This window comes from Megalops cyprinoides, chromosome 17 (genome assembly GCF_013368585.1).
Source record: "Megalops cyprinoides isolate fMegCyp1 chromosome 17, fMegCyp1.pri, whole genome shotgun sequence".
Taxonomy (NCBI): Eukaryota; Metazoa; Chordata; class Actinopteri; order Elopiformes; family Megalopidae; genus Megalops; species Megalops cyprinoides.
In genome coordinates, this window is record NC_050599.1 from 25,042,477 (window position 1) to 25,067,277 (window position 24,801).

The 24,801-nt window shown below is 49.7% G+C and overlaps 1 protein-coding gene across 1 annotated transcript in view; it reads right to left on the reverse strand.

Moving 5' to 3' along the window:
* Positions 1 to 4,712: 4,712 nt before the first annotated feature.
* LOC118791968 (BTB/POZ domain-containing protein 7-like) overlaps positions 4,713 to 24,801 on the reverse strand; it is a 57,228-nt gene continuing 37,139 nt past the window's right edge. Inside the window, exons 4-11 of the mRNA XM_036549566.1 lie at positions 16,233 to 16,441; positions 12,343 to 12,418; positions 11,463 to 11,623; positions 10,194 to 10,337; positions 9,529 to 9,718; positions 8,083 to 8,261; positions 6,555 to 6,941; positions 4,713 to 6,431 (exon numbers count right to left, since the gene is read on the reverse strand). Coding sequence (XP_036405459.1) covers positions 5,766 to 6,431; positions 6,555 to 6,941; positions 8,083 to 8,261; positions 9,529 to 9,718; positions 10,194 to 10,337; positions 11,463 to 11,623; positions 12,343 to 12,418; positions 16,233 to 16,441 — 2,012 coding nt within the window. The 3' untranslated portion in view covers positions 4,713 to 5,765. The remainder of the gene's footprint in view (positions 6,432 to 6,554; positions 6,942 to 8,082; positions 8,262 to 9,528; positions 9,719 to 10,193; positions 10,338 to 11,462; positions 11,624 to 12,342; positions 12,419 to 16,232; positions 16,442 to 24,801) is intronic.

Below are 24,801 nucleotides of genomic sequence, written 5' to 3' on the forward strand. Positions count from 1 at the left end.
GATGCTAGTACCCTCAGCCTTCCAAGCCCAAATATATGCTATGCACAAGAGGAATCAGTCTATGCACTACGCTATCAAAGTACAAGGTTTAGCTAGTATGAACATGTTACATTATGAACCTGGTAGTGAAGTCTGAAGATGATACGAGTGTCACTGCAGCAAACGAAGCCTAAATTATTCGTCATACATAATTCGGTGGCCACACCCTCGTGACCAAGCCTATTCTGATCCGCACACACACGTTTTCTGAACCAATCGACATGATTTAAAGGTTGACTGACAGAAGAAGAAATGATACAAGCAGATTATTGTATATTTGACATACAGAAGATGTCTGCCCAACTTGAAGTATTTTAGACATCCTACGACCAAAAAATGGTCTAAAATCTAAGCAACACTGAGAAACGCTGTCGAGCATTGTGCAAACTAGACCAACACCCATGGATCTAAATGGCACATGGTCTGCACAAAGCTACACAACGTCAGGCTTTGCTCTTTGTTCGGTACTTTGTTCAGTTCGGCGACCATCTTCAGTTCACGAGCACATGAGTCTGAAATCACGTCAGTGGGCATAGTAGGCGTGACCTTTGACTGAAGTCAGTAATGTATCCACAATTTTCATACCTTTCCCCACAGATGAGGATTGTGTGTGTAATGCATGTAAGTTATGCTGTGTATAGCTTTAGCAGAGAAGAAAAAGGGGAAACAACGGCAGGAACGACAGGCTTCTGCCCCTTTTAGGCTTGGAACTTTTAGGCTTGGAACTCCGAGCGCGAGCTGCAGCGCTTCCCTTTTGCAACACGTGTCCCAAAGCGCTGCTGCTGCTGCTGCGGACAGTGACGTTTGAGGTTACTCAGCTTTGGTCCCCAAGGGTCGCAGTTCAGCTGTTCCAGCTCTTAAAACCACACACACTCAGAACTGGGGAGCGCAAGTGACCGGCAGCCTCTTCTGACGCTGATCCCACACAAAACGCAGCCGGCGCGGCCGCTGCCCACGTCAGGCTAAAGGAGTCTTTAGGGGAGATCGCGGCCTGGCGAGGGTGTAAGTGTGTGCGTATGTGAGGGGGATGCAGGCGAGCGAGACCTCGGGAGCTACGCTGCTCGGCGCACGGATGGGAAATTGGGGATGCATCTAGAAACAGGTCACGTGGCGTGCCTTCTGCTGTCTGAGGCTGCCACAGGGAGCGAAACTCATTCATTCATTCATTCACTGACAGAACAACATCCTTGAACTTGAACCCGTGGCCCATTTTCAAGCTGGAGTAAAAAGCTTGTGGCCCTGCAGGACTACTGAATGACTTCAGAAAGACCCAGAAAAAGACCATTCTACAGGTTTTTACAAAACAAATGACCGCACAACAGCCTACTCATTTCCAATCACATGTCTAAAATGAACGAAAGCCTTGAAATGACAAATGAAACGTACCATATTTCAGCCATGGAAATACTGAAGGCGTGTTTCACTATCAAATCACGTGACAAAACTAGAAAAATAATAGAAATGTAGTTGAATCTAGGACAATGTAAGCATTTATATGTACAAACAGCAAGACTACACAACACACGCATGACAACAAAGCTGGACGGGCAGCGATTAGTGCAGCTGTGAAGAGTTTTCATACACTCGTCTATGAAGAGTCGCTTTAAGGAAGCATCACGCTTACTCTGAGCTGGCCACCCCTCTGAAAGAAATGAACAACGACATTGCTGATGGGGAAAAGCACACCGAAGGTTAAGATCATTAAAAGGACATTGCTTGGTGATGGCCATTATTGCTACGTCTTTTCGCCCGACAGTTGCGCAACTTATCTTGATCCAAAACAAAAGAAATACTGATAATGATGATGCAGAAGACTGTTAGTGCCCACACCAGAAGGGCTGGCTGCAAGCGGACAGATGGACAATCCTCTCACAAGTGTTCCACAAAATGAAACCCGCCGTGAGCTCATGAAGCCCAGCTTTCCCACTGCTGAGACACAACGCTGGAAGAACCAACAGCAGGACCGTGAGATCTGCTGAACCGAGGCCAGGATTGGATCGAAAACCCCACATACCCGCAAACTGTTAGCCTTAAAACCCCTCAGAGGATCTTAAAAGGGTGGCTTTTCCCTGGATAACTGACTGAAAACGCTCCTGGGGAGGCTGGAATCAGTTCTTAGCTTAGCTGTTTAGAGTTAACAGAATGTGGAGCAAGGACAAATGCTGACTGAATGCAGGACCCAGTGGCTGAATCTTCGCTGATGGAAAATGTCAGCAACCCGTCTATGTGGGTCAGTTTAGGAGGCCTTCTCGATCGGCAGGGGCTGGTTTCGGCTGTCTGGGACAGGGAGCTATTTTGGGCTCCCTCGGCTCGCACTTGCCTGGGACGTTTCGGCTCTGGGTCGGTAGGCTCCAGGAGCGCTGCTCGGCTTTTGGGGACTGTAGGTACGAGATGAGATTTTGGGGGGGGGGCTTGTGGCTTGTCTTATAGTCGAGGGAGATTGTCAAAGCTTAGGGATTGTCTCAAATTGCTCTCAATTAGAGCAACGGCCAATAAAAAAAAAAAAAGGCGGTACATTTTAAAAGCTGGGTCATGTTTGCTCCTGGCCCTTGAGATCCAGGGCCTTGAGGGAGTGAGATGGCTTCCAACCAGCCGTTGTACTTTCTTCCACAACGAGCCTCCACTTCCAGTTGCTGCTGCTGTGCCTGGCCCCCGCGGAGTTTCATTTTTAAACGCGTGTCCCGGAGCTACCCGCCTTCCTCCGCACTGTGACGGGGGTGGTGTGGGGTCACGCTTCCGTTTCTGTGGTCTGTAGGAACGCGCAGATCGGGCCTGTCCCCGTGACTCACGCAAAAGCACCGCTTCCTCTGTCATGTTCCCGCCTGTTCCACCCACAGCCCTGTACTCAGCCTTCACTCCCACCAGAGCGACCGCGACCGCAACCTGACCACGCAGCAGGACCGAGGGCATAAACATCTCAGCAACGCGCGTATGTGGCAAAGATGAGCCTGACCCGGTCAGTATCAGAGCACACGGCACCATTATTAACTATTAGATGGAGCAGATGGGCCTTAATGTGAGATTACAGCTGAGAGCCAAGGGGCAGGGCTAAGGGGCTTTAAGGGGCCACACTGTCCTCCCTTCCTTACTCATGCAGGGGCAGAAAGATGCACACGAGCCTATTCAGTGTTGTGGGGAGACGGAAGGATCTTGAAACACAAACTAACCTAATGATCGCTTACTGATGGCTGAGGAAACGTGAGCAGATGCTCCACTATGTAATCTGCTAATGAAATACTGAAGAACTGCATTCAAACATCCTTGAGTTGGATGCGAGAGTGGTGGCGTGGGAGGCATATGAAAAAACTGAGAATCACAATGCTAACGATAACGTGTTTACAGCGGTCATGCGCAGCAGGAGACATGTGGCTGGACGGAGGCAGAACCTCCTGGTACAGAAGCAACACCAGGAGAGTCCAGGAGGTGGAGCTGTGGAGGTTCATGCAGGCGCTATCTAAGCACTGAATCATACAGAGGACCAGCAGGCTGACACTGATAAACTGGCCTGGTCTGGAAACTGGTTTTTGACATACGATATCCTGACAACAGCAAACAGATTCAAAGCATGAATCAACAGTCACCAAAGGTCGCCACGGTCACCCTCAGCTTGACGGACCGGCAAATAAACGGAGTCTTAAATTAATGACAGGGCATCTTGCGATTTTACTGACGGACTAAATAACACTCATCTGTAGGCTGTCCTCCCTTTTCAAACCGATGATGTCACACAACCCACAATGCACTACAGCCACAGACCCCTCTGTGTTTTCTGTGACTGGACCCACTGGGAGGGTGGCATGATTATGCGTGACCGCATATGATTATTCGTGACTGCGTATGACCACATGTTTCAGTGCGCCCTGCCTACAGGTGAACATACTCTTCTGGTGTGGGTAGTGTGGTGACGCACAACTTCCACATCTCAACCACTATCTAGTACCGTTCACAGCCCTCCCCGTTCCGCGTTCACAGCCCTCCCCCTTCTGCACCGAATCACGCTCAAATCATTTACGGCCTCGTTTTAAGCAGATGTATTCATCTCTGAGCGAGTTTCGGTGGCGAGTAGAAGGGGGAAAAAAAAGGCATTGCTCCTCATCATAGTAAACAACAGCTTCGCTTGCAAGTACAAAGCTTTCAGTGTAGCCATGGAAACATTCTGCGGAATCTGAGTCATGACAGGGTGGGCATGTACACAAACAGCACACAAATGGCACTCCTGACACGGACGCCGCCACCTCCTTCCAACGCTTGACAGCCAGGGGGAGTTAACAAAGCTGGCGACAGTCACAGACACCTGAAGTCTGAGGTACAGCACGGCGTCCCATAGTGTTGCGAGTGGAGAGAATGAGGAAAAACGAGACGAAGGAGAAAGTGAACCCCGCAAACACGCTGCCTGTCCGGCTGGTGTGGTGTAGGCTGGGAGCGATGTGCTGAAAACAGAGCCCCGGGGTTCAGTTCCGGAAGGGGGCAATTAACCCTTTCTGCACCTGCAGCCTTCCCCCCCCGGCGTCTTCGTCATCGGTTCTGCCCAGCAGGACAGCGGGACGCTCGGAGCCAGCGCGCGGCCCACAGCGACCTGGTTTGGACGGTTTGGTTGGTTTGGCTGAGAGACCAACGTTCAGGCACTCTCATGGGTTTACTACAGCCACAGGGGATGAAGGGGGGATGGGGGGGGGGGGCAGCACTCAGAAGCCACGGCTCAGATTTACACATCACTCCTGTTCTGAGTGGGCCGCTGGTAGAAACATAAGGAGTTTGCCAAGCTCCGTTAGTGTGAACAATAACAGATTTGATCCAGCTTTGATCGGCTGCAGGTCTGGGCTCCACAGCAGCTACACCCGTCCCTGGGGGACAGCGGAACCCAGCAGAGCGGCACAGGGTTGGCCTGAAGTGACACAGGAGATGACACACGCTGCCACTGATCACACTGCATTATTTATGCAGCATATGGGCTCTCTTTAACACAATGGTTGTATCGTTATAAAGGCCATCCTCAGAGGGAAGCCATTTCATGGGTTCTTGGGGGCCTGACTGATGTGGGATGTGTGCAAGCTGCAAACCCAGTCTATTTCCCACAGTGTAAATATGCATAATCCCAGTAATGGCTGTACTGCCCTCACACAGTAACGAGAAACAGAAATAAAGGAAATGATGTGGGAAAATAATCTAGTTCAAATCCAGAACTTACAGCTGCTAGCCTACATGATATTGTTCTACGGTAAATCAGACAGCCAAAAAACACACTATGTCCACCCATCCCAGCACCAGCTGGCTTGGTGCGCCCTGTTGGTTTGGCAGTACTGTTAAATCACAGGTGTGGTGCTTCACCTGAAATGCAGGGACCCAGGCTAGCAGCCTGTACCTTGATTAGCAAAGGCAGTTGCTGCAGGAACTCAGAGAGCATTCTGGGCAATAACATCCTGTAGCTAGGGCCTCATTTTGGTAAGAGTGTCAATCAGTCAAACAGGAGGGTGGCTGACACCATAACCTCTGTACTGAGGGGGCTTCTGTTTCACCAACTCTCAACCAAACCAACCCTGTGTCACCACCTTGCTGCTGTGCTCCAGGAGCGTTGAGCTACTGAGGAACACTGTGCTGGCACAGGAGCTTATGACCCGACTATGTGGGCGTGATCGGCAGGACTGTCCTTCATCCACTCAGCCCCTCCATTGTCCACAGGGCGACGGGTCAGAGTCCTCCAGCTTCCCTTTAGCTTCTCTCTGGGGTTAAAGTGCAGATTTCCTGTACAGGTATTCTGGCTTGTTTGGGGACCTGCGGTCTCTGCTGGCTGCAATCTCCTCTGTGGCGGTGCTTCTGTGGGGTTCCCCGGGGCCCCCCGTCCCGTCGGCAGCCACTCTGCGCCCCGGGGCCCGCTCCTCCTGCGGCTCTGCGGTCGCGCTGGGGGGACGCGGTGGGCCCAGGCCGCACGTGAGGTCCGTCTCCGCTTTGGAGCGCCCCCTGGCGGCGAGCCCGCCTGCGGGCGGGGGCTCTGCCGGAGCCAGGTCCAGGGGCCTGCCCGGCGGGGGGCGGGGGTGGGTTCGGCCGTGGTTGTGGAGGTCCGGCCCCATGTGGGGCGGCTGGATTTGGGGCGGGGCGTGGTGGCTGGGCACCGGGGCAACGGGGAAGTCGTACAGGTCGGGGAAGTCCGGCCTCGTCTCGGGATCGGTGGCGTGCCTCTTGCGGGGGGCGTGGTTGTGCCGGCCGGCGGGGCAGGGTCCGGGGGTGTAGTGGGCCACGGGGGGCGCGGCGGGGGACGCGTGGGAGATGGGGTCGCGACCCTCAGCGTCCAGGGCGACCTGGGGCGCTCGGCGCTCCCTCAGGCTCATGGCTGACACGCCCACGGCGATGTCTGGCATGAGCTCTCTCATGGCTGGCTCCACGCTCTGCTGGACCTGAGAGATGGGAACGGAGAACGCACCATCAGAACCACCCAGGCCAGTCTAAATTACAGCGGCGCAGACTCAGACGCTAACGCCGCACCGCTCTCTCACAGCCCCCTCCCTAACCCCACTCACCCCCTGCGGGCCGGGGTATGCGGCATGGGCCACGCCCTGGGGGTTGGTGCAGTCGGGCGGCAGCGTCTTCACCCCGGGCGGGTAGGTGGGGCCGTCCTGCTTGGGCGAGGGCCGCCAGGGGAGCAGGGATTGGTTGCAGGGGTAGGAGACGGAGCGGGATGGAGGCGGGGGAGGGGCTCTGGGCCTCCAGCCAGCCTTGGTGTGGGCGTGGCCGGGCGTGGAGGGGGGGTGGTAGGGGGGAGGGGGAGGGGGCAGGGGTGGGTGGAAGCTGGCCGCCCCCTCCGCCGCCGGCGGTGCGCTGTCGACCCGGCACCAGCCCGCCTGGCGGAGCGCCAGCACCGGACTCTCATCTCCGAATCGCTCCTCTGGGAAAAACTTGTGTGGGTTCTGAGGGCAGAGAGAGAGAGAGAGAGAGAGAGAGAGAGAGAGAGAGAGAGAGAGAGAAAAAAAGCCTAAATGACAAATGGCTGCCTGCTTTACCTCAGAACCCAGCCTGTCATATCAGACCATCTGGTGCATTCCAGCACATGGAAAATGGGCCATATTACAGGGCAATGAAGATAGAGACATGATGAGATTTAAAAAAAAAAAAAAAAAAAAGAGTTCTGAATCAACCTCGCCAAGCAGCCACTTAATGATGACTGGGAATAAAAGCATCTCCTGACAGCCTGCCAAAAATCCTGAGATATTGGTCACCGAGTAGAGGACATGGCGACACAGGCTGTAAGAGGATTAACGCACAGGAGAAAAGCCACCAAACACACACTCCACCCAAGGACGGGCACTGGACGTACACATCCTAAACATACACTAAGCTACAACGCTACAATGTACACCATCAACACACATCAGGAATATTATGATTTTCAACATTAAGTGAAGAGAGAAGAGAAAACACACTAAATTACATATTATGAAAAGAAATTAAATGTGTTATACAGTTACTGTATAACACTACATCTGTTAACATTCCTATGCACCTGAATTTGGATGTTTATACTTATGCAAGACAAATTAAGAGTATATATCAAAACTAAGGCTGAAGAATTTACTTTTTTCTGATAAAATTTTAAGTGCTCTGTCAGTGGAATTTATCAGAGCTTGGATAATTTATTACAGTAAATTACAAGTCTTCCAAGTGAAGCTGCTTCTAAAATGCTTTTCTGCTGGGATTAGGAGGAGTACTGGCAATGAAAGGAATCTCATGGAGACAGAGTCCTTTAGGATTACTGTTTATTTTTCCACACTAAAACAGTTACTTCCTTAAATCTGAGAATCTAAATAATCCTTTCCAATCTACGATTTGTGACCTTCAAGCCTACAGGAAAAACGTTTTTGAAATGTTTTAAAAATGTTTTCCAGTTGTGCGCAGGGCATTGTGTGCCACTGCTGAAGACAGCACTGTGGCATCCCTGCCTAAACCACCTCCCCACCACCAGCAACGCTAATGCAAAACTTCTGCCGCCAAAACTGTGATGCAGAACGGTCGCGTGGATTAACAGGGCCGTCCTGTGAGGGCGTGACCCACCTGCAGCAGCTCGGCGGCTCCGTCTGGCAGGCCGAACTCCCGCAGCACGCGGACCTGCAGCTCGTGGCTGACCGTGGCGCCCTCGCCGCAGTTGAGGGCGTACGCCCGCTGGACCTGCTCCGTGTGCCTCAGGGCCTGCAGCCTGCGAGTCATCTCCTTCACCACCGGCAGCCTGGGCACTGAGGGAGAGGGAGAGGGAGAGGGAGAGAGAGAGAGAGAGGGAGAGAGAGGGAGATAGGGAGAGGGATAGTGAGAGAGAGAGATGGATAAAGAGAGAGACAGAGAGAGAGAGAGAGAGAGAGAGAGGGGAGAGGGGGGGAGGGAGAGAGAGAGAGAGAGAGAGAGAGAGAGAGAGAGAGAGAGAGAGAGAGGGGAGGGGGGGGAGAGAGCTAGAGGGTGAGAGAGGAAGAGAGAGAGAGGGGAGGGGGGGGAGGGAGAGAGAGAGAGAGAGAGGAGAGGGGGGGAGGGAGAGAGAGAGAGAGAGAGGAGAGGGGGGGAGGGAGAGAGAGAGAGAGAGAGAGAGAGAGAGAAAGAGAGATGGAGAGGGAGAGTGGGAGAAAGGGAGAGGGGGAGTGGGAAAGGGGGGAGAGAGAGAGAGAGAGGGAGAGAAAGAGAGAGAGAAAGAGAGAGAGAGAGAAAGAGAGAGGGAGAGGGAGAGAGGGAGAGGGGAGAGAGAGGGGGAGGGAGAGTGGGAGAGAGAGGGAGAGGGGGAGTGGGAGAGGGAGAGAGAGAGAGAGAGAGGAAGGGGGGCAGGGGGAGGGAGGGGGGAGAGAGAGAGAAAGAGAGAGAGGGAGACAGAAAGGGAGAGGGAAAGAGAGAGGACGAGGGCAGAGGGAGAGAGGGAAAGGGATGAGGAACAGAGAGAAACAGAGGAGAGGGTGACAGAGGTAGGGAAGCAAAAGGCAAAAGGGAGAAAGTCACACAGGGAGAGGAGGAGAGTGGGAGAGAAGAAAGGAGGGAGAGAGTATCCAAATTTAAAGCCGTCATCTGTCTTGCAGACTCAGTTTAACACGTTTCTCTGTAACAAAAAAAACTTTTGGTAGCCTCTGCTGATCTGTACCCACACGTAGATATGAATTACTTGTGTACAGATTAAGCATGGCTCCTTGGATAAGCCATGTGGTTATGAGACAATGCCTTGCGATCTTTGCAAAACCCCCTTGCCTCAGGCTTGGCATCCAAAGTCAAACAGAGTAGAGAAGAGAGGTCCCTCTTGAGGTACAACTGACCTGAGCACAGTGGAGCGCTCTCCTACATTACACCAGCTAGAATACTAATTTATCCAGAAATAGAACGCCTACGGGTAAATATTATCATGCGAGGCAATTCCTGGAGACAAGAGCAGAGGACATAATGTTCTTTTTGAAACGGCATTAAAACACTCTGAAACAACGCGGGTATCAGCTATTCCACTGAGCCTTTTCAGGCAATGGAGCGTGAATCTACCTGGTATCTCATTGGCCACCACGGAGGGCGGGGCGGCCTGCCCGCCCGCCATTTGCTGGTGGTTGATCATGTGACAGCACTGGGGCACGGCGTTGGTGACCATGTAGAGGGTGTCGGGCACGTTGGACATGCGCACCATGCGCAGTCGCACCAGCTCCGTCTGCTCCACCATCATCTCGTCCAGCACGGCCTGAGACACAGGGGCGGGGTCAGAGGCTCCACCCACACATGGGGCTCCACCCACACACTGGGTCCATTCTTTGTGACATCATTATGACATCACAACTGCCTGAATGCGACAAATCTTTATGAAAAAGTATAGGTGGTGGGTTAAGTCACATTCCCTGGCTTTGCTTTTCAGAGAACTGCACTGACCTTTAACGTAAAGACCACAAATGTCACAGCGGTTAATCACTGGGAGGATGTAACAGAGAAATTCAACGATGCAGCCAATTCCATTCAGGTATCTGTCTGTCAGTTTTAATCCACTAACCCATGCACTTCTGTCTGGCCATCAGTCAGGCAATCTACAAACATGCTTGAGATTAGCTTGTGGGTCATGTTTCATCAAAAACAGCCACTGCTGTAAGACTGCTCAGGCAGCTCCTGACTGGTGGTCTGACCTGCGGAAAGCGGAGCACAGCTGTGTCTCTGTGAAGCCCTACCTTGGCCTCCTCCACATAGGGAGAGAAGAGGCGGGGTCTCACGTAGATTCCCGCGCTCTTGAGCCGCAGCCAGGCGTTGGCCTTGCCCCCCTCGGCCGTGGGCAGCATGTCCAAGGGCGGGGTGCTGATCAGGCCCCTCTTCATCTGCGGGAGAGGGGTGGGACCTCACATCAGTAACACAGTAACAGGAGAGTGGGCGGGGTTTCAGAGACTGATCTCATGGTAATGGGGGGCAGGTGGGGTTTCATACTGATCTCATGGTAATGGGGGGCGGGTGGGGTTTCATACTGATCTCATGGCAATGGGGGCGGGCAGGGTTTCTCCCTTTTTTTTTAATTCACCAGACATTGATCTCTAAGACAAATTCACAGGGTGTGGAGACAAACAGACTAGTATGTCAAATCTTCTGGGAAAGAAAATGACAAGAGTGGAAACAAATAGTGGGACAGAAATGGTGCAGCTTCATGAATCAGAAGTCAGGTGCCCGCTTCATTATGTCATCCCCGCCAGGTATATTCATGTGGGTAGATGATTAGTTGAGTGGGCCGTGGAGCTCATGTGTTCTCCTGTTGTTCTCAGAAGTGGTGGTGTGGAGTTTTACACAGGGTGGGATGACTGACATCCAATGGACTGAAGGGATGGGGCCCTACTGTAATCCCCCTTTCTGTGGCACCCTACCCTGAATCTGGCAACCTCCCAGTCCGAGAGGCTTGGGGATAGTACACACGAAGACATAAAGGTATAAACAGGTTTAATATTAGCATGCATGCATGCATGCTGTAGCTCTCCCTCATGGGAAATGAAATCGAGACAGGCCAGATTCACGGCCACAGGACGAGGGCTGTGTGATAACAAGCACACGCCCTGTGCCTCTCTTTTTAACTTCCTGAAAATGAACCGCTTTCCCAATGGCAAAGAAAAGCCTAAAGGCATGGGTAACCACGGCTAAGTTCACCACATCAAGGCTGGAGCTGTAACCAGCTGAAGCAATCGAAACGCTGTGCAAGCCGCAGCAAAGTGCTCTCTTTGGATCAAATCAGTTTGACCACCACTGGTACATCACATAAGCTTGACCACTTGCTCTTTCCCAACATCAGTTACGTTTTCACACTGCAGAGAACAGCTATATAATTTATACAGGCAAACCCTGCCATGAGGCATAGCTGCTCAAAAAAGTGTTTTTGCACGGGTGCAATTTTCCACCAGCACAGGTGCATGCAGGCAGGTATGCTTGCACACAGGCACACAGGCACGCTCACGTGCACTGACCGCGTCAGAGAGGACCTCGCTGTGGGCGGGCAGGATGTGCTCGATGCGGACACAGGGCAGCAGGGGGGACAGGATCTCCTTCAGCTCCTCCATGTCCAGGTCCCGCCTCTTCACCCCGCGTTTGTTCACGCTGTGCGCCGTGCCGCTCAGCAGGTTCGGCTCTGCGCAGACGGAGCACAGTCACGCACCAAACGCAGTCACAGACCGATCGCAGTCACAGAACAGACACAGACACAGTCACAGTCACAGACCAATCACAGTCACGCACCAAACGCAGTCACAGACCGATCGCAGTCACAGAACAGACACAGACACAGTCACAGTCACAGACCAATCACAGTCACGCACCAAACGCAGTCACAGACCGATCGCAGTCACAGAACAGACACAGACACAGTCACAGTCACAGACCAATCACAGTCACGCACCAAACGCAGTCACAGACCAAACACAGTCACAGTCACAGACCAGACACAGTTACAGAACAAACAGTCACAGACCAATCAGTCACAGACCAAACGCAGTCACGCACCAAACGCAGTCACAGACCAAACACAGTTACAGAACAGTCACAGACCAAACACAGTTACAGAACAGTCACAGACCAAACACAGTCACGCACCAAGCACAGAGACCAAACGCAGTCACACAATCACATGCGAAACGGTGAGTGGAGCACTGATGTGCAGAGATGTGCACAGACGAGTGCTCAGAGACAAAAGGGAGACCGATTTCTGCAGCGAAACAGCCCAGGACTGGGTGTGTGAACGCAGCAGGGGCCGTTTCCTCTGTGCTGCTGGTGGGCGCGGTGCGTGCCTGCAGCTCATTAGCACCTTACATGAGGGCTGGGGGGAGAGAGGCGGACCCGCAGCGCTCCTACCTCGGTCTGCCATTCTCTTAATCAGCTGCTGCTCTCCCCACTTGACCACGTACTTGAGAATGTCCTGCTCACTGGCCTGTGAAAGGAGGGAGAAGAGAGAGATAATTACACCCAGCAGGCTTGAGCGCGTGTGTGTCTTTGTTTGTATGAAAGTGTAAGATTGTGTGTGCGTGCATTTGTGTGTGTGTGTGTGTCTATATGTGACAATGTATGTGTGTGAACGTGCGCGTGCATGTGTTTGTGTAAGAGTGCATCTGTACGTCTATGTACTTGTAAGAGAGTATGTGTGAGTGTGCACTTGTGTGTGCGTACGAGACAGAGAGTGAGTGTGAGATTGTACATGTGTGCACGATGTGTACTTCTATTCTTAGGTTGGGGGACAGGGGAAGAAGCTGTACACCCAGCCCAGTGAACCAGGATTAAACAGGTCCATTTTCTTCACTTTCTGACACCACCGCGTGCTGCCCATGATCCTCTCCATCACATCCAATTACAGCGCCTCACCTTACCACCATGAGCAGTGCACACCTTCAATTACACCTGTCTCCTACAGCGTGCCCTCCTGAGACTGTAACTGCTGCTTAGTAACCACTGGGGGTGGGAATCGAGTGCCCGGTTCCAGTTGAGAACCGGTTCCCAAATGGTCCGATCCATCGGAATCGTATGCCTCCGAGGTTATCAATACCTTTCATCCATGCCGGCATCTTTTTCTGACAGTTGCGCATAGTTTCTTTGCATATCAAGCCACAAACACTGCATACATGAGCACTGTCGGACTCCGCTCCACCAGACTTAAGATGGAGGTTTTTGACTCACATTTCTCTGAGTTTTTTAAACTTCTCCCCTTTGTGTCCCACTATTTTCAGGACTTGAAAGTAGCCCTTGTTTTTTTCCCAATTTGATTGGTTGGAACTAGGGCTGTTAATTAATTGACTATCGATGAACTGTTAATAATAATTTAATCGATTAAGATTTAACTTCCAGGAGTTTAGAACCGTTTCCTCTTGTAATTAGGGCTGTCAACTTTAACGTGTTAACGCTCGATCGTTAATCGATTAATCTCGGAACTTTAACGTGTTAATTTTTTAACGCAAATTAATCATATTATTATATCAGGTTATTTAGGTCTCTGTGAGCATAGGAGATCAGACTCTGAAGTGTGTATGCCTTTAGTTCAGAAGGCTTAGTTTAGGCTACTGTCGTCTATATCGTTCAAGAGGGATAATGTTAGGCTATCGGGTCACTTGAGACAAACGAAACAGTTGTTTTAGTCGTTTCCTCCTTTTTTCTTAATAGGAAAACGAAACCTAGGCCTACACAATATTTTTTGATATGCTACACAAGAATGTCCTATATTTTTGATTTACAATAAACATTTAACTGAAGAATATAACATGCATTTGTGTTATGTATATATACAAGGTAACTATCGCTTTTATAATAGCCTAGAGTACAATAAACTTCAACGATCGTAGAATTTACGCCTAGCCTACTAAACGGTATTGGGTGGGCTAAGATTATTTTTTGATAAGGTTAACAACATTCGATTAAGGACACCTCTTAAAAATTCACATCCCTAGTTGGAACAGCCGTAAACAGCACAGACCATAGACATTGCTGCAGTGTTGATGGTCGTTGCCAACTTTCCTCGCAGTTTTAGTTAGCTAGCTATTTAGAATTGTTTATTTTATCAGTCAGTTTTATATGTTTTCCAAGTTATATCCTTTTAAGCAAAGGAGCATTGTAATTTATTTTGATATGTTCAAATGTTATAGGCAGACATTCTACACTGTCTTCAGACTCAGAGATAATAACACAGCTGTGTTGACGCTGAAATCCTGCGTAGGCCTACTTCTTTTCCACACGGAAATTTGATCAGGAATCAATGAGGGAATCGATAAAGAATCAAACCGATAAGCAGAATCGATAATGGCACTGGTATCAATAAAACCTTATCAATTCCCAATCCCTAGTAACCACTACACACCCCGTCATACCAACCATGCATCTGAGCAGCACAGACCAATGCACCTTCATGCCGTTCAGAAAGCAGGGACACAGACTAATGTGACCATTATGGGAGCTCTGAAAGGGAGTGTAGAATTTGGCCCGAATGAGGCTTTTCAGAGGTTCCTGGCACAACTCAAGTGTGTGTGGTGATGTAATCTGCTCTCTGACCTCCCTTCGATCCAGGGAGGGAAACGGTACCACAGTACTGTTTTTCAAACTGGAGTAGAGAGACCACATTAAGAGCAGGGATTTCATATTGTTTTGATAATGGAGAGAATGTGTGTTGACCACCTCACATTTCATGTGATATTTCTACAAGATTAGAGAAGCCGTACCAAATGCAATGGTTTTACACTGGTACAAAGAAACCACATGTAAAGCCAATAAACAACATCAAACATCTAGAATTGCAGTAATATAATGGAAACACTATCAAAAGCCTCATCAAAAACATCACAAAAAAGTATCAAAATGCCTCAACCGCAAAACCATTTTATCATGCAATAAATACAATGTATCAAAAGCACGGTTTTCTTTTTACTGTGGAACAACCTTGGTCTCGGGGTTTGGTATCTCACTTTTGCCAGCCATAGAAAGGTAAAACCGGGGTTTGCAAAATGAATCTATGGCATTCCAAGGGATATTCCACATCATCACAGGGCTCAGCATGAAGTTTCCCAACCATAAGACAACCGAAAGGCGACCGCATTGTGACCGAGTGGCTGAAGCTGAACCCGGTCATTCTGAAGCTGAGCTCTCATGCGGAGACAGCTTCACCTCTGCTGTGTAAACAGGCGGCACCATGACAAAGACGTGTTTAGAAAAAGGAAACAAAGACATTACAATAATGGCACTGTTCGGCTGGAGCGTACAAAGAGTAAACCACCTACTCGGAAAGAAAGAGGTCCCTATGCTGTCCTCCCAAACCGCACAAAGTAAATAGCTTTCAGTGAGGGAACATCGCAAACCTAATCCGCTGCAGACGCAGCAAAACAATCACACAGTATTCTTGTGTCATTAGGTTACCTAATGAATGCTGGGAAAAAAAACAAGCACCACAACAAACGGCCAAATACAGGAACATCAGGATTTCCACAATCTGTGCACTGAGAGATAAGGCTTCATTCAGATTCCATATTTCTCCTCCCAAGACAGTACAAGACACCTTAAGGGGGCTTTCTTTTCTACATATATACAAATTTTATTTATATACATTATACATATATATATATATATGTATGTATATATATATATATATATATATATATATATATATATGATTTATTTATGGACATTGTGACTTAGTAATATTGAGATATATGGTAGTGTCTGCACTTAACACCTTTTAGTTTTATAGGCTGTCAAGTATCAGATTAGCAGAAGTTAGCCTGTGGCGATGACTGAATGGTGTGCTCACGCTCACTGGTCTGGGACTGTTGGATGGACGCACTTCTGTTCTATTATGCTGGAAGTCACTCTGTATGAGACTGCCTGCTAAATGAATGTAATGTACTGTAACTTAGCAAAAATCCTTATCCAGTATTCTGGGTGACCTACACGGCTAACATTTTTATATGTTACCCGTTTATATATTACATGATTGTCATTTAGCAAACACTCTTATCCACAGTGACTTACACAGGTTACAGTTTTATCCATTTATACAGCAGGACATTTACTGTGGCAATTGTGGGTTAAGCACCTTGCCCAAGGGTACAACAGCAGTGCCCCGGTGGGTAATTAAACCAGCAGCCTTTTGGTTACCAGCCCTGCTCCTCACAAGTACCCCACACTGCTGGCCCATTATAGGCTGGTATACCCAGATGCATAACAATGTTGTGACTGCCGGGCAGGCTTCTCCTGGCCCGCCTGCCCCTCACCTGCAGGTAGTCGGACTGGATGGCGGTCAGCAGGTGCTCCTTGCTCAGCTCGTACAGCACGTCGGAGGTCATGATGTGGCTGAACTCCTCGCACAGGAAGTGCACGGCCTGCCGGTGGACCCACTTGGAGCCGTAGGGCTGCGAGCTCCAGCGCAGGATGGGCACCACCGACTCCAGCGAGACGCTCTCCGCCACGATGTCCTCGCACCCTGGGGGGACGGAGGGGCCGTCGTCAAGAGAAACGGTCATGGCAACCGCGCTCTGAGTGCGCCACGTCGTCCTCAGAACTGTGGCACCCTCCAAACCTATAATGACTAACACTGGACAAGGCTGAAACAGTTCAGCAGGTGAGACTCAGCTGTCGGCGATTTGGAGGGGTAAGAAAGGAAAGGATGAGATCAGCAGCAGGGCTGGCCTGCGCTGGGGGACAGAACGGAATCATAAATCATAGAAAATGGCTCCAGGCTCCTTTCAGACAGACACGCTGGGTGATTAGACATGACAGGTGCTTTCTCAGAGCTGCGATGAGGCTCAGGTCATGAAAAGGCCCTGTGCTGAAATGCTGTCTAAATGGCAGGCACACTACAGAAGCAGAGGAGAGGGGAGAGACGACAGCCAAACCCAGCCTTCCACACACACCAGGCCTTTCAGGCTGTGGCTGCGACACTCAACAGGACTAACATAAGAACTGCTCTGTGACCAACTTCCATTTCAATCATGACACATCTGCCCTTTAACGCTGAGTCATTCGTGCACTGTACTGATCCACAAGGGGAGGTCAGGGTTAAGGTTAGGTAATAATATCCACTCCAAAGGGGGTAAGGTTAACACCCTGAAATGATTTTATCTAAACACACACACTCACAAACACAGAGGCCATTTTCACAGGCGCTGTCAGCCCCTGGAACAGATTGCCCCCAGTTGTGATGACCCATTCGGGCACCATCCCTCTCTACCTTCCCTAAAGAAAAAGCACACATTTCACTCGTGTTAAAACAAAGGCACAATAAGAATGGTCTCAGATGACGCCAGTGTGCCCAAACGCTACGAGCCTCTCACCCTCTTCTTTTCTGGAAAAAGAAGGAGGTGGGGGGCAAGAATGTGTTTCTGTTCCTATCTAATCTACAAGCACACCTGTGCTTCGGAACACAAAGACAGCCAACAGAACCTCCTTCATTGCTGAAGGCAGTAAGCCAAAATGTCTGAACTTCTTAGTTTTACCCATGTTGGAAACACAGTCGTTTTTCACTCTCAGCATTTATTTTCATTTATTTATTTACATTTTATATCTGTGAACCTCTGTTTTTAACTTTAGGGCTTCAAACAAGCGTGCAACCCATTTATACGGAATTATGCATGATGAGTCGTTTATTAATATTAATAAGAATGTATGCATCTAAAAATAACTTATCAGCTGGTATTAACTGGGGAGGTTTAAGAGCAGGAGGGGGAGGAAGGGAACACATTTCATTTGCTGTCAAACGTCAAATCTGCAGCCTGGCCTGAAGCCATGAAGCAAATTATACAACACACTGGGTGTTCCAGGGCCAAACTGCACAACACACCAGGTGTGCCTAGGGCCAAGCTACAAAACACACCAAGCATGCAGGGGCCAAGCTACACAACACACTGAGCGCGCTGGGTCCAAACTACACAACACACCAGGCATGCTGTGTCCGAACTACACAATACACCAGGCATGCTGGGTCCAAACCACACAACACACAGAACCTGCTGGGTCCAAACTACACAACACACAGAACCTGCTGGGTCCAAACTACACAACACACCAGGCATGCTGGGTCCAAACTACACAACACACCAGGCATGCTGGGTCCAAACTACACAACACACCAGGCATGCTGTGTCTGAACTACACAATACACCAGGAATGCTGGGTCCGAACCACACAATACACAGAACCTGCTGGGTCCAAACTACACAACACATAGAACCTGCTGGGTCCAAACTACACAACACACCAGGCATGCTGGGTCCAAACTACACAATACACTGGGTGTGCTGAGGCCAAATCTCCAATATCAATGCTCTTTAGGGATTCTAATCTCCACACACTGCATATATGCTCTTGCACTGTCTCCCACCCCATCTCTCAGCGCATCAACCACATCGAAAAACTCAGGGTGTCTCCCAACTCCATTTGCCCTCTTTCTGTTCCTTAATCTTCTTCCCAATAAAGCCAGGTTCCTGCATCCTCCAGAGGGTTCAGAGGGTATGAACTAGGGCTGGGCGGTATATCGACTTTTTAAGGTATATCGATATATTTTCAAACGAGATACAGGATGAGACAATACCGTTTGTATCGATACAGTTTGATGTTGCGTTACATAACCCGTTTCTTCCGTAAAGCCAGTGTTTGCATCTCTCCTCTCTCACGCTCTCCACGCAACCCCGCCCGCCACTCTCCCTCTGCATCTGCGCGCAAACCCGGTGCTCTGTCGATTTGTCCTACCTTATCGAAATGTCCTACTGTAGTGTAGATTGAGAGTCGTATCTATCGATCTTTGCTACCCTATTGGGAAATACTACCGCAAGTAGGTTGCGCTACCTTAGAAGCCAAAGAAAGTTGGTAATTCTTTTTTACCTTATCAGAAAATGGTTCTAAGCTAATTACATTATTGTTTTTATTAATGCATTAATGCATCCAATTTTGAAAATGATGTCATGTAAATTTTAATAATAGGCAAAGCCTACTTACAGTTTATGTGATGGATAAATTGTATGTATTTCGACAGTCTAGTTTACATGCTGACATGTAAATTTGTAGTCTAGTTTGTCCGTCAACACACTCTAATCAATACCAACGTAAAACTTTAAGTAGCATATTTTGATATTCTAAACCTTATCAGAAAAGACTACCAGGATATAACTATGTTCCGTTATGTTCTGAATGTTCTGATAGTCTGAATTACCTTATCAGAAAGTGCTACCAACATAAACCTACAGATCTACAGGTAGCTTATTTCGATAGCCGGAAATAGCTTATCAGAAAGTGCTACCAACATAAACCAACAGGTAGCTTATTTCGATAGCCGGAAACAGCTTATCAGAAAGTGCTACCAACATAAACCTATTTTTATTTAATATGGGCTATTTATTTTATATTTTTTTTTCATTTACATGTTGATATATTGTGCAGCTGTATATTTTCAAATAGGGTAGGCCTGTTATTTTTATTCTGTTTATATTTTTGTTATTTGCACTGCTGTGTGTTTTGTTAAGCAGGAGAAGAAAACCTGTAATTGTACATTTTAATTGTACATCTATTTTAATCAGTCTGTTATTGTTGATGAAAACAACTGAAGGAGCATTCTCAGAGATTAGCCGGAATTAAATAAAAATTGGCCTTTTATTTTATATAATTTTTCATTTACATGTTTTGCAGCTGAATATTTTCAAACAGGGAAGGAAACCCTGTCTTTGCATTTTATTTTGATCACAGTCTGTTTTAATAAAAGTGCTTGTGACATCTCACATGTGGCTTTGACTCACAACTGAATATTCAGCCCACTTCGTAGAAAATACCGAGATATATATCGTGTATCGCCATTCAGCCTAAAAATACCGAGACATGACTTTTTGGTCCATATCGCCCAGCCCTAGTATGAACCCAATGGGAGGAGTGCTGAAACGGATTCCAGGCCTCTGGGTGCCAGTGCAGGCTGCTGACAGTGCGTTTGAAGGGAGCCTTCCCGCCGGCGGGGTAGCCTGGCACCAGTGGTGCGTGGCGGCGAAGGCCCGTCTGTCTGCTTCCCATTAGCTAATTAAGATTTTCTGCAGCGCACATATTTTAACACAATTAACCTTCATTAGGATGCGATTAGGATTCAAAACCAAAAAGGTTTTGTTCTCGCTTTTCCCCCTAGTGAAATTACACTAACTAGAGAGCAGCAGGCTTTTAAGAAGGCCACTAATAACAGCTTGCTTTCAGATGACGACACTCCCGAAAAGTAGATTCAGGCACTCTGACTAATTTTAGCAGGTCTTGGGTCAACATGGCTGACAGATGAATGACATCACTTTCCCTGTAATGTCCAGTTACAGCTGAAGTCTAGTGCACCGTCCACAGTGCACTGGACTTCAACTGCAGCCACCCAATCGCCACTTTATGCATTTTTAGCATGCTTCACTGGAAGGCAGATAAAAAAATCTCAGAGTGAAAAGTGACAAAGGGCCTGAAAGGAGGCTTTGCGGGAGAGTTTCCACGGAGTGTGGCTGTCTAACGGGATTCTGGGAAACGCCGCGCTGGCCTCGGGTGGAGGCCAGGGCCGATCCCGCCTCCGTCTCGCTCCTCGCCTGCCGGCTGCTCTTCACACCCCGCAGCTGCACCTTCCCCCTGCCATAATTCCCTCTAATTCCATCCATTTAATCCATTCAGGGCTGCGTCGAGAGGTGCAGAATTTAAAGCAGGACTCACCTCCACCTTTATAAACACGCCGTCTCTCGCAAGATCCTTCGGCAATAAAACCAACCAATTTGAATTTATTTTGTAGTTTCATGGCGAACACTATGGTGATTCAAGTCTCATACAAACCCCAGAATACACCTTGCAATCGAGGAGAGGGAAGAGGCACAAACGACTATGCCTTCTACCTTTTGGAGATTGCAGGCAATGGACGAGTCCCATTATAGCTAAAAATGTAGCGCATAAAATTCTAAATGGCTTTGAGGGCTCATATTCAGATTGTAAAAAATACCCACTTGTTGCTGGGAGATTCAGAGCTCTAGCATCTAGTATGCAGTATCCAGGAGGCTTTCCACTTCCTGTGGCTGGGGAATTCCAGACAGACGCTTTGTGGGTGGGAATTGAGAAACCAGTAAGAGGGGTTTCTGCTCCTGGGACAATTCAATGCATTTCATTTGCATGCCAAATAAAAGGTACGGTACATAAACACATGAAAGCAGTGGTGTTGAGGTTTAGTGCCCTTTAGACAGTGAGGAAGGGCACCAGCGGGTTACAGGCTGAGGTTACAGGCATGGCTGAGCGGCTAGGGCCTTTCTTACACACGTTATGGCCGCTCCAGCAGCTCCACCGCCAGCCAGACCTAAATAATTGATTTCTCTTTCATTTATTCATCTTTTTTTCTCTTCCTCCAGATGTTGTGATCGTCTGGTGTTCCTTTGTTCGTGCTGACCCGTAGGCGTGCTGTAGTGGCGGAGATCGATCGAGCATCTCTCTCGCAGCGAGGGCAGCGGTGGCCGGTCTCTCCCCTGCCTCTAAACATTAAGGAGCGTGCCGCCGCCAGCTTCCTGGGGGGGTGGGAAGAGGATGTCTGCGAATAGCTGAGTGACCCTGGAAAAGACGGATGAGCTCCAGAGAAGATTTCTTGATCTCTGACATTTGAGAGGCAGCTGGCTGAGAGTCAGAGGAGGGAAAGGATGTTCACTTGCTGTTCCAGCCTGACTTCTTACAACCCCGCCTTTTGCGTGATACAAACCCTGCAATGAGGCTTGGGCCCCAGCAGGACTGTCAGATTTGGCTGAAGCTGGTGTTGACAAAAGCTTTGGGCTGGCAGGCTGTCAGGACCTCAGCTTTCCTGTGAGATGACCTCATACTCTCCACACCTCTCCACTGCACAGAACACTGCTCCTCTGAGGGGGGAGGCCTCGCTCCTGTCCTCGATGTCCCTTTCTAAACTCTGAACTTGTTACCGAGAGGCTGGTGGCCCTCCTTCCTCTCCTCCTCTCTCAAAGAGCAGGTGCCTCCTGGTAGACAGCCTAGCTGGGCAGAGTGGCCCGCTGCCCCCATAAATCTCTCCTATGCTCCGATTTCGCTAAGTCACCACTGCAGGGAACAGGATATGGAAATGCAGACAGCAGGATGGCACTGACTCACCCCCAGCAACTTTAGTGGTGACAATCATGTGACACATGCGACAAACAGCATCGCATAACAGCATTTCTGATCATCATCTCTTTCTTAATGCACTGTGCCCATTCAGGCAACCCTGTTTTTGTAATTGCCAATTGTATAATACGCTTATTTCTGTTACAACCTGTGCTCTCCTGCAGGTGTGCAGGACAATAGACAAATACAATCCTCCGATACAAGCAGCCAATGGCTATACTTCATACTACAGGTGTAACGGCAATGGAGCTACTCCAATGACGTCATCCAAAACTCGCAGGGTGCCTGAGAGCGGTGAGATGAGCAACCCCTGCTGGCATAACCACCCCATCGCTGGTGGAATGCAGTCACTATTTTATCACTGGATCACAGTTATTGTCAGCAAATACCAGCCAGTTTCAAACCTTGGTCGTACGGCTCAGTCAAAGGGAACAGGAAGCAATCTGGGACCCTGCACCACCCCCCCCCAATCCCCTTCTTTCCAGCTCCCCAGTAAGGGTGCAAATCACAGCAGTGGACCAGTGAGGGCTGCTGGTCTGAGCTGCTCTGGCAGGCTGCGGTCCCCTCTGAGCCTGGCCTCAAGGTGCGGAGGGCAATGAGTCAGCGGGTGGCACGGCAACACTGCCTCGCAGCCGCGCACACACAGCCAACCCGTGACCTTAATTTACCCTGGCCCCGCGCCCCCCCTCCCCCCACCCCTCTCAAAAGGACGGCGATCATAAACGGAAAGCGCACCGATCCGGGCCCGCGGTAATAAATTCGGGGAATAAAGCCCTGGCAGGTAGGAATGAATTTGCGCCGTGGCGGTTCTGTGCATCAGCGACCGGGAGAGCACATCAATAAGCCCTGCGTGTCCCCCGGGTTACTGAGCCAGCCAGGGCCGTGCATGTTAACCAGCCCGTCTCTCTGCGGGGGTCACAAGGTCTCGCTTCCAGGGAAGAGTGCAGAGCTGCTGAAAGCGCTGCTGCACACGCAGCTCTTACAGGGCTGCTGGGCTAATGCTTCCTTTAAAATAAATAAATAAAATTTAAAAACCGGAGAGAAATCCTTGCTTACAACATGCATGAGGTCCTGCTAGCGGCAAGTAATCAATGCAACATTTAGAAAGCGAACTGAACTGAAGGCTGGCTATCGCACACTTTCTGGGCGGAAAAGAGGGCGGACCTCGTCGGATCAGCAGATCTGCATTTCACTTGAGAAGAGACTAACAGAGCATCAAACAACTTTTGCCTTCAGCTTCGTCAGATTCGCACGAAATGCGAACAATTTCGCGACAAAAAATGCGAGTTTTGCCTGGCGATCTGTCAGGTTTGCACTGAATGCAAACAACACGTTCTGGTCTCTTTTCTCAAGTCAGCTGGCTTTCTTGATTTTGAAATAAAAAATAAAAGCTTAAAAAAATGTTTTAAGTTTTCCATTATGCTCTACAGTTCGCCTCTCCGCCCCTTGCTGCGTCCTCTCCCACCAAAGCCAAATCCATCGCGTCATTCCAGCACAGGCGCACAATGGCAAAACTGCTATCACGCACACAAGCGACTGTGGGCAAAGCGTCGTTTGGGAGCGGCTCTCGGCTCCCGCTGTCTGAGTGCATATAAACCAGGAGCGAGCACAAAAGGAGATGATGTAATGCTCGCTCGGCGTGATGATAGGAAGTGTCACGGCAGGATGAGTAACGCCCCGCAATGCTGTCTCAGGAGCGCTCAGCGAGCCGCGGGGCCTTTATCTCAGGACGTGACGGGACCAGCAAACGCTCCAGCGGCAAAGAACGCGAGGGGAAATATTTCTCGCCGCGAGGGCGATAACGACAATGACATTATTAATAGCGGCCGGGTTTGCAAATGACAGCACTTTCTGGAGGAGTGAGGAACCTGGGCCTGAAGCAGCGCTGCTCAATGCGGCTTCCGCACAGTGCTGAAATCCAGCAAGTTTCCCAGCGTTAAAGACTCTCGCAGACCCAGACTCCTCCAGTAGAGACAGCGGGCGGTAGTGTCCAGTGCTTGGTGACAGCAGGTAGAGCCTGTAGACACTTTGGGCCTCCGGAACTGGCTTTTGGGTGGCCGGAGAGGGCGGGCGCTGAAGACCCTCTCCGGCGGGTCCCTGGCGCGGTCACAGTGTCGTCAGCCCGCCCGGTCGCGGTGTCCCCAGCCAGCACGGTCGCGGTGTCCTCGGGGCGGCTTCTCCAGCGCTTTCCTCCGTGACACATTAAATAGGACGCGAGGGCGGACCGCTGTGAGGACGGCCGGTGACCTTCGCCGCGCCCCTGAGGCCCGGCCTGTCACAGGCATCTGTAAGTGCCCAGGAACCCAGGGACGGGCTATAATGTTCCCGATAAGTATGGGGAGGGGAGAGGGAGGATATCCACCTTATCAACACTGGCTGGCTTTAAAACTTTATCTCTGTCCCTCCTCTGGCTGCAGGAGCTGTTTGTTGTGCCAGCTTCATGTGCCACTGCAGCAGACAGCCGAGCCAAACATCGCTCTCACAGAGCAGACAGGTCACATTCACGAAGGGCAGCTGCAGCATCCACACTGTACTACCCTATACCTACAGGTGAAATCCCACCGCCAATGCTAATGCAAATTCATTCACTGTAATTTATTCCAAGAATAAGTGATTTTAGGTTGCTTTTTGAGACAGACAAGAAAGGCTGAAGTTTATATGTAAAGTCATAGTACAATGTTCATTATGACATATCAGTGA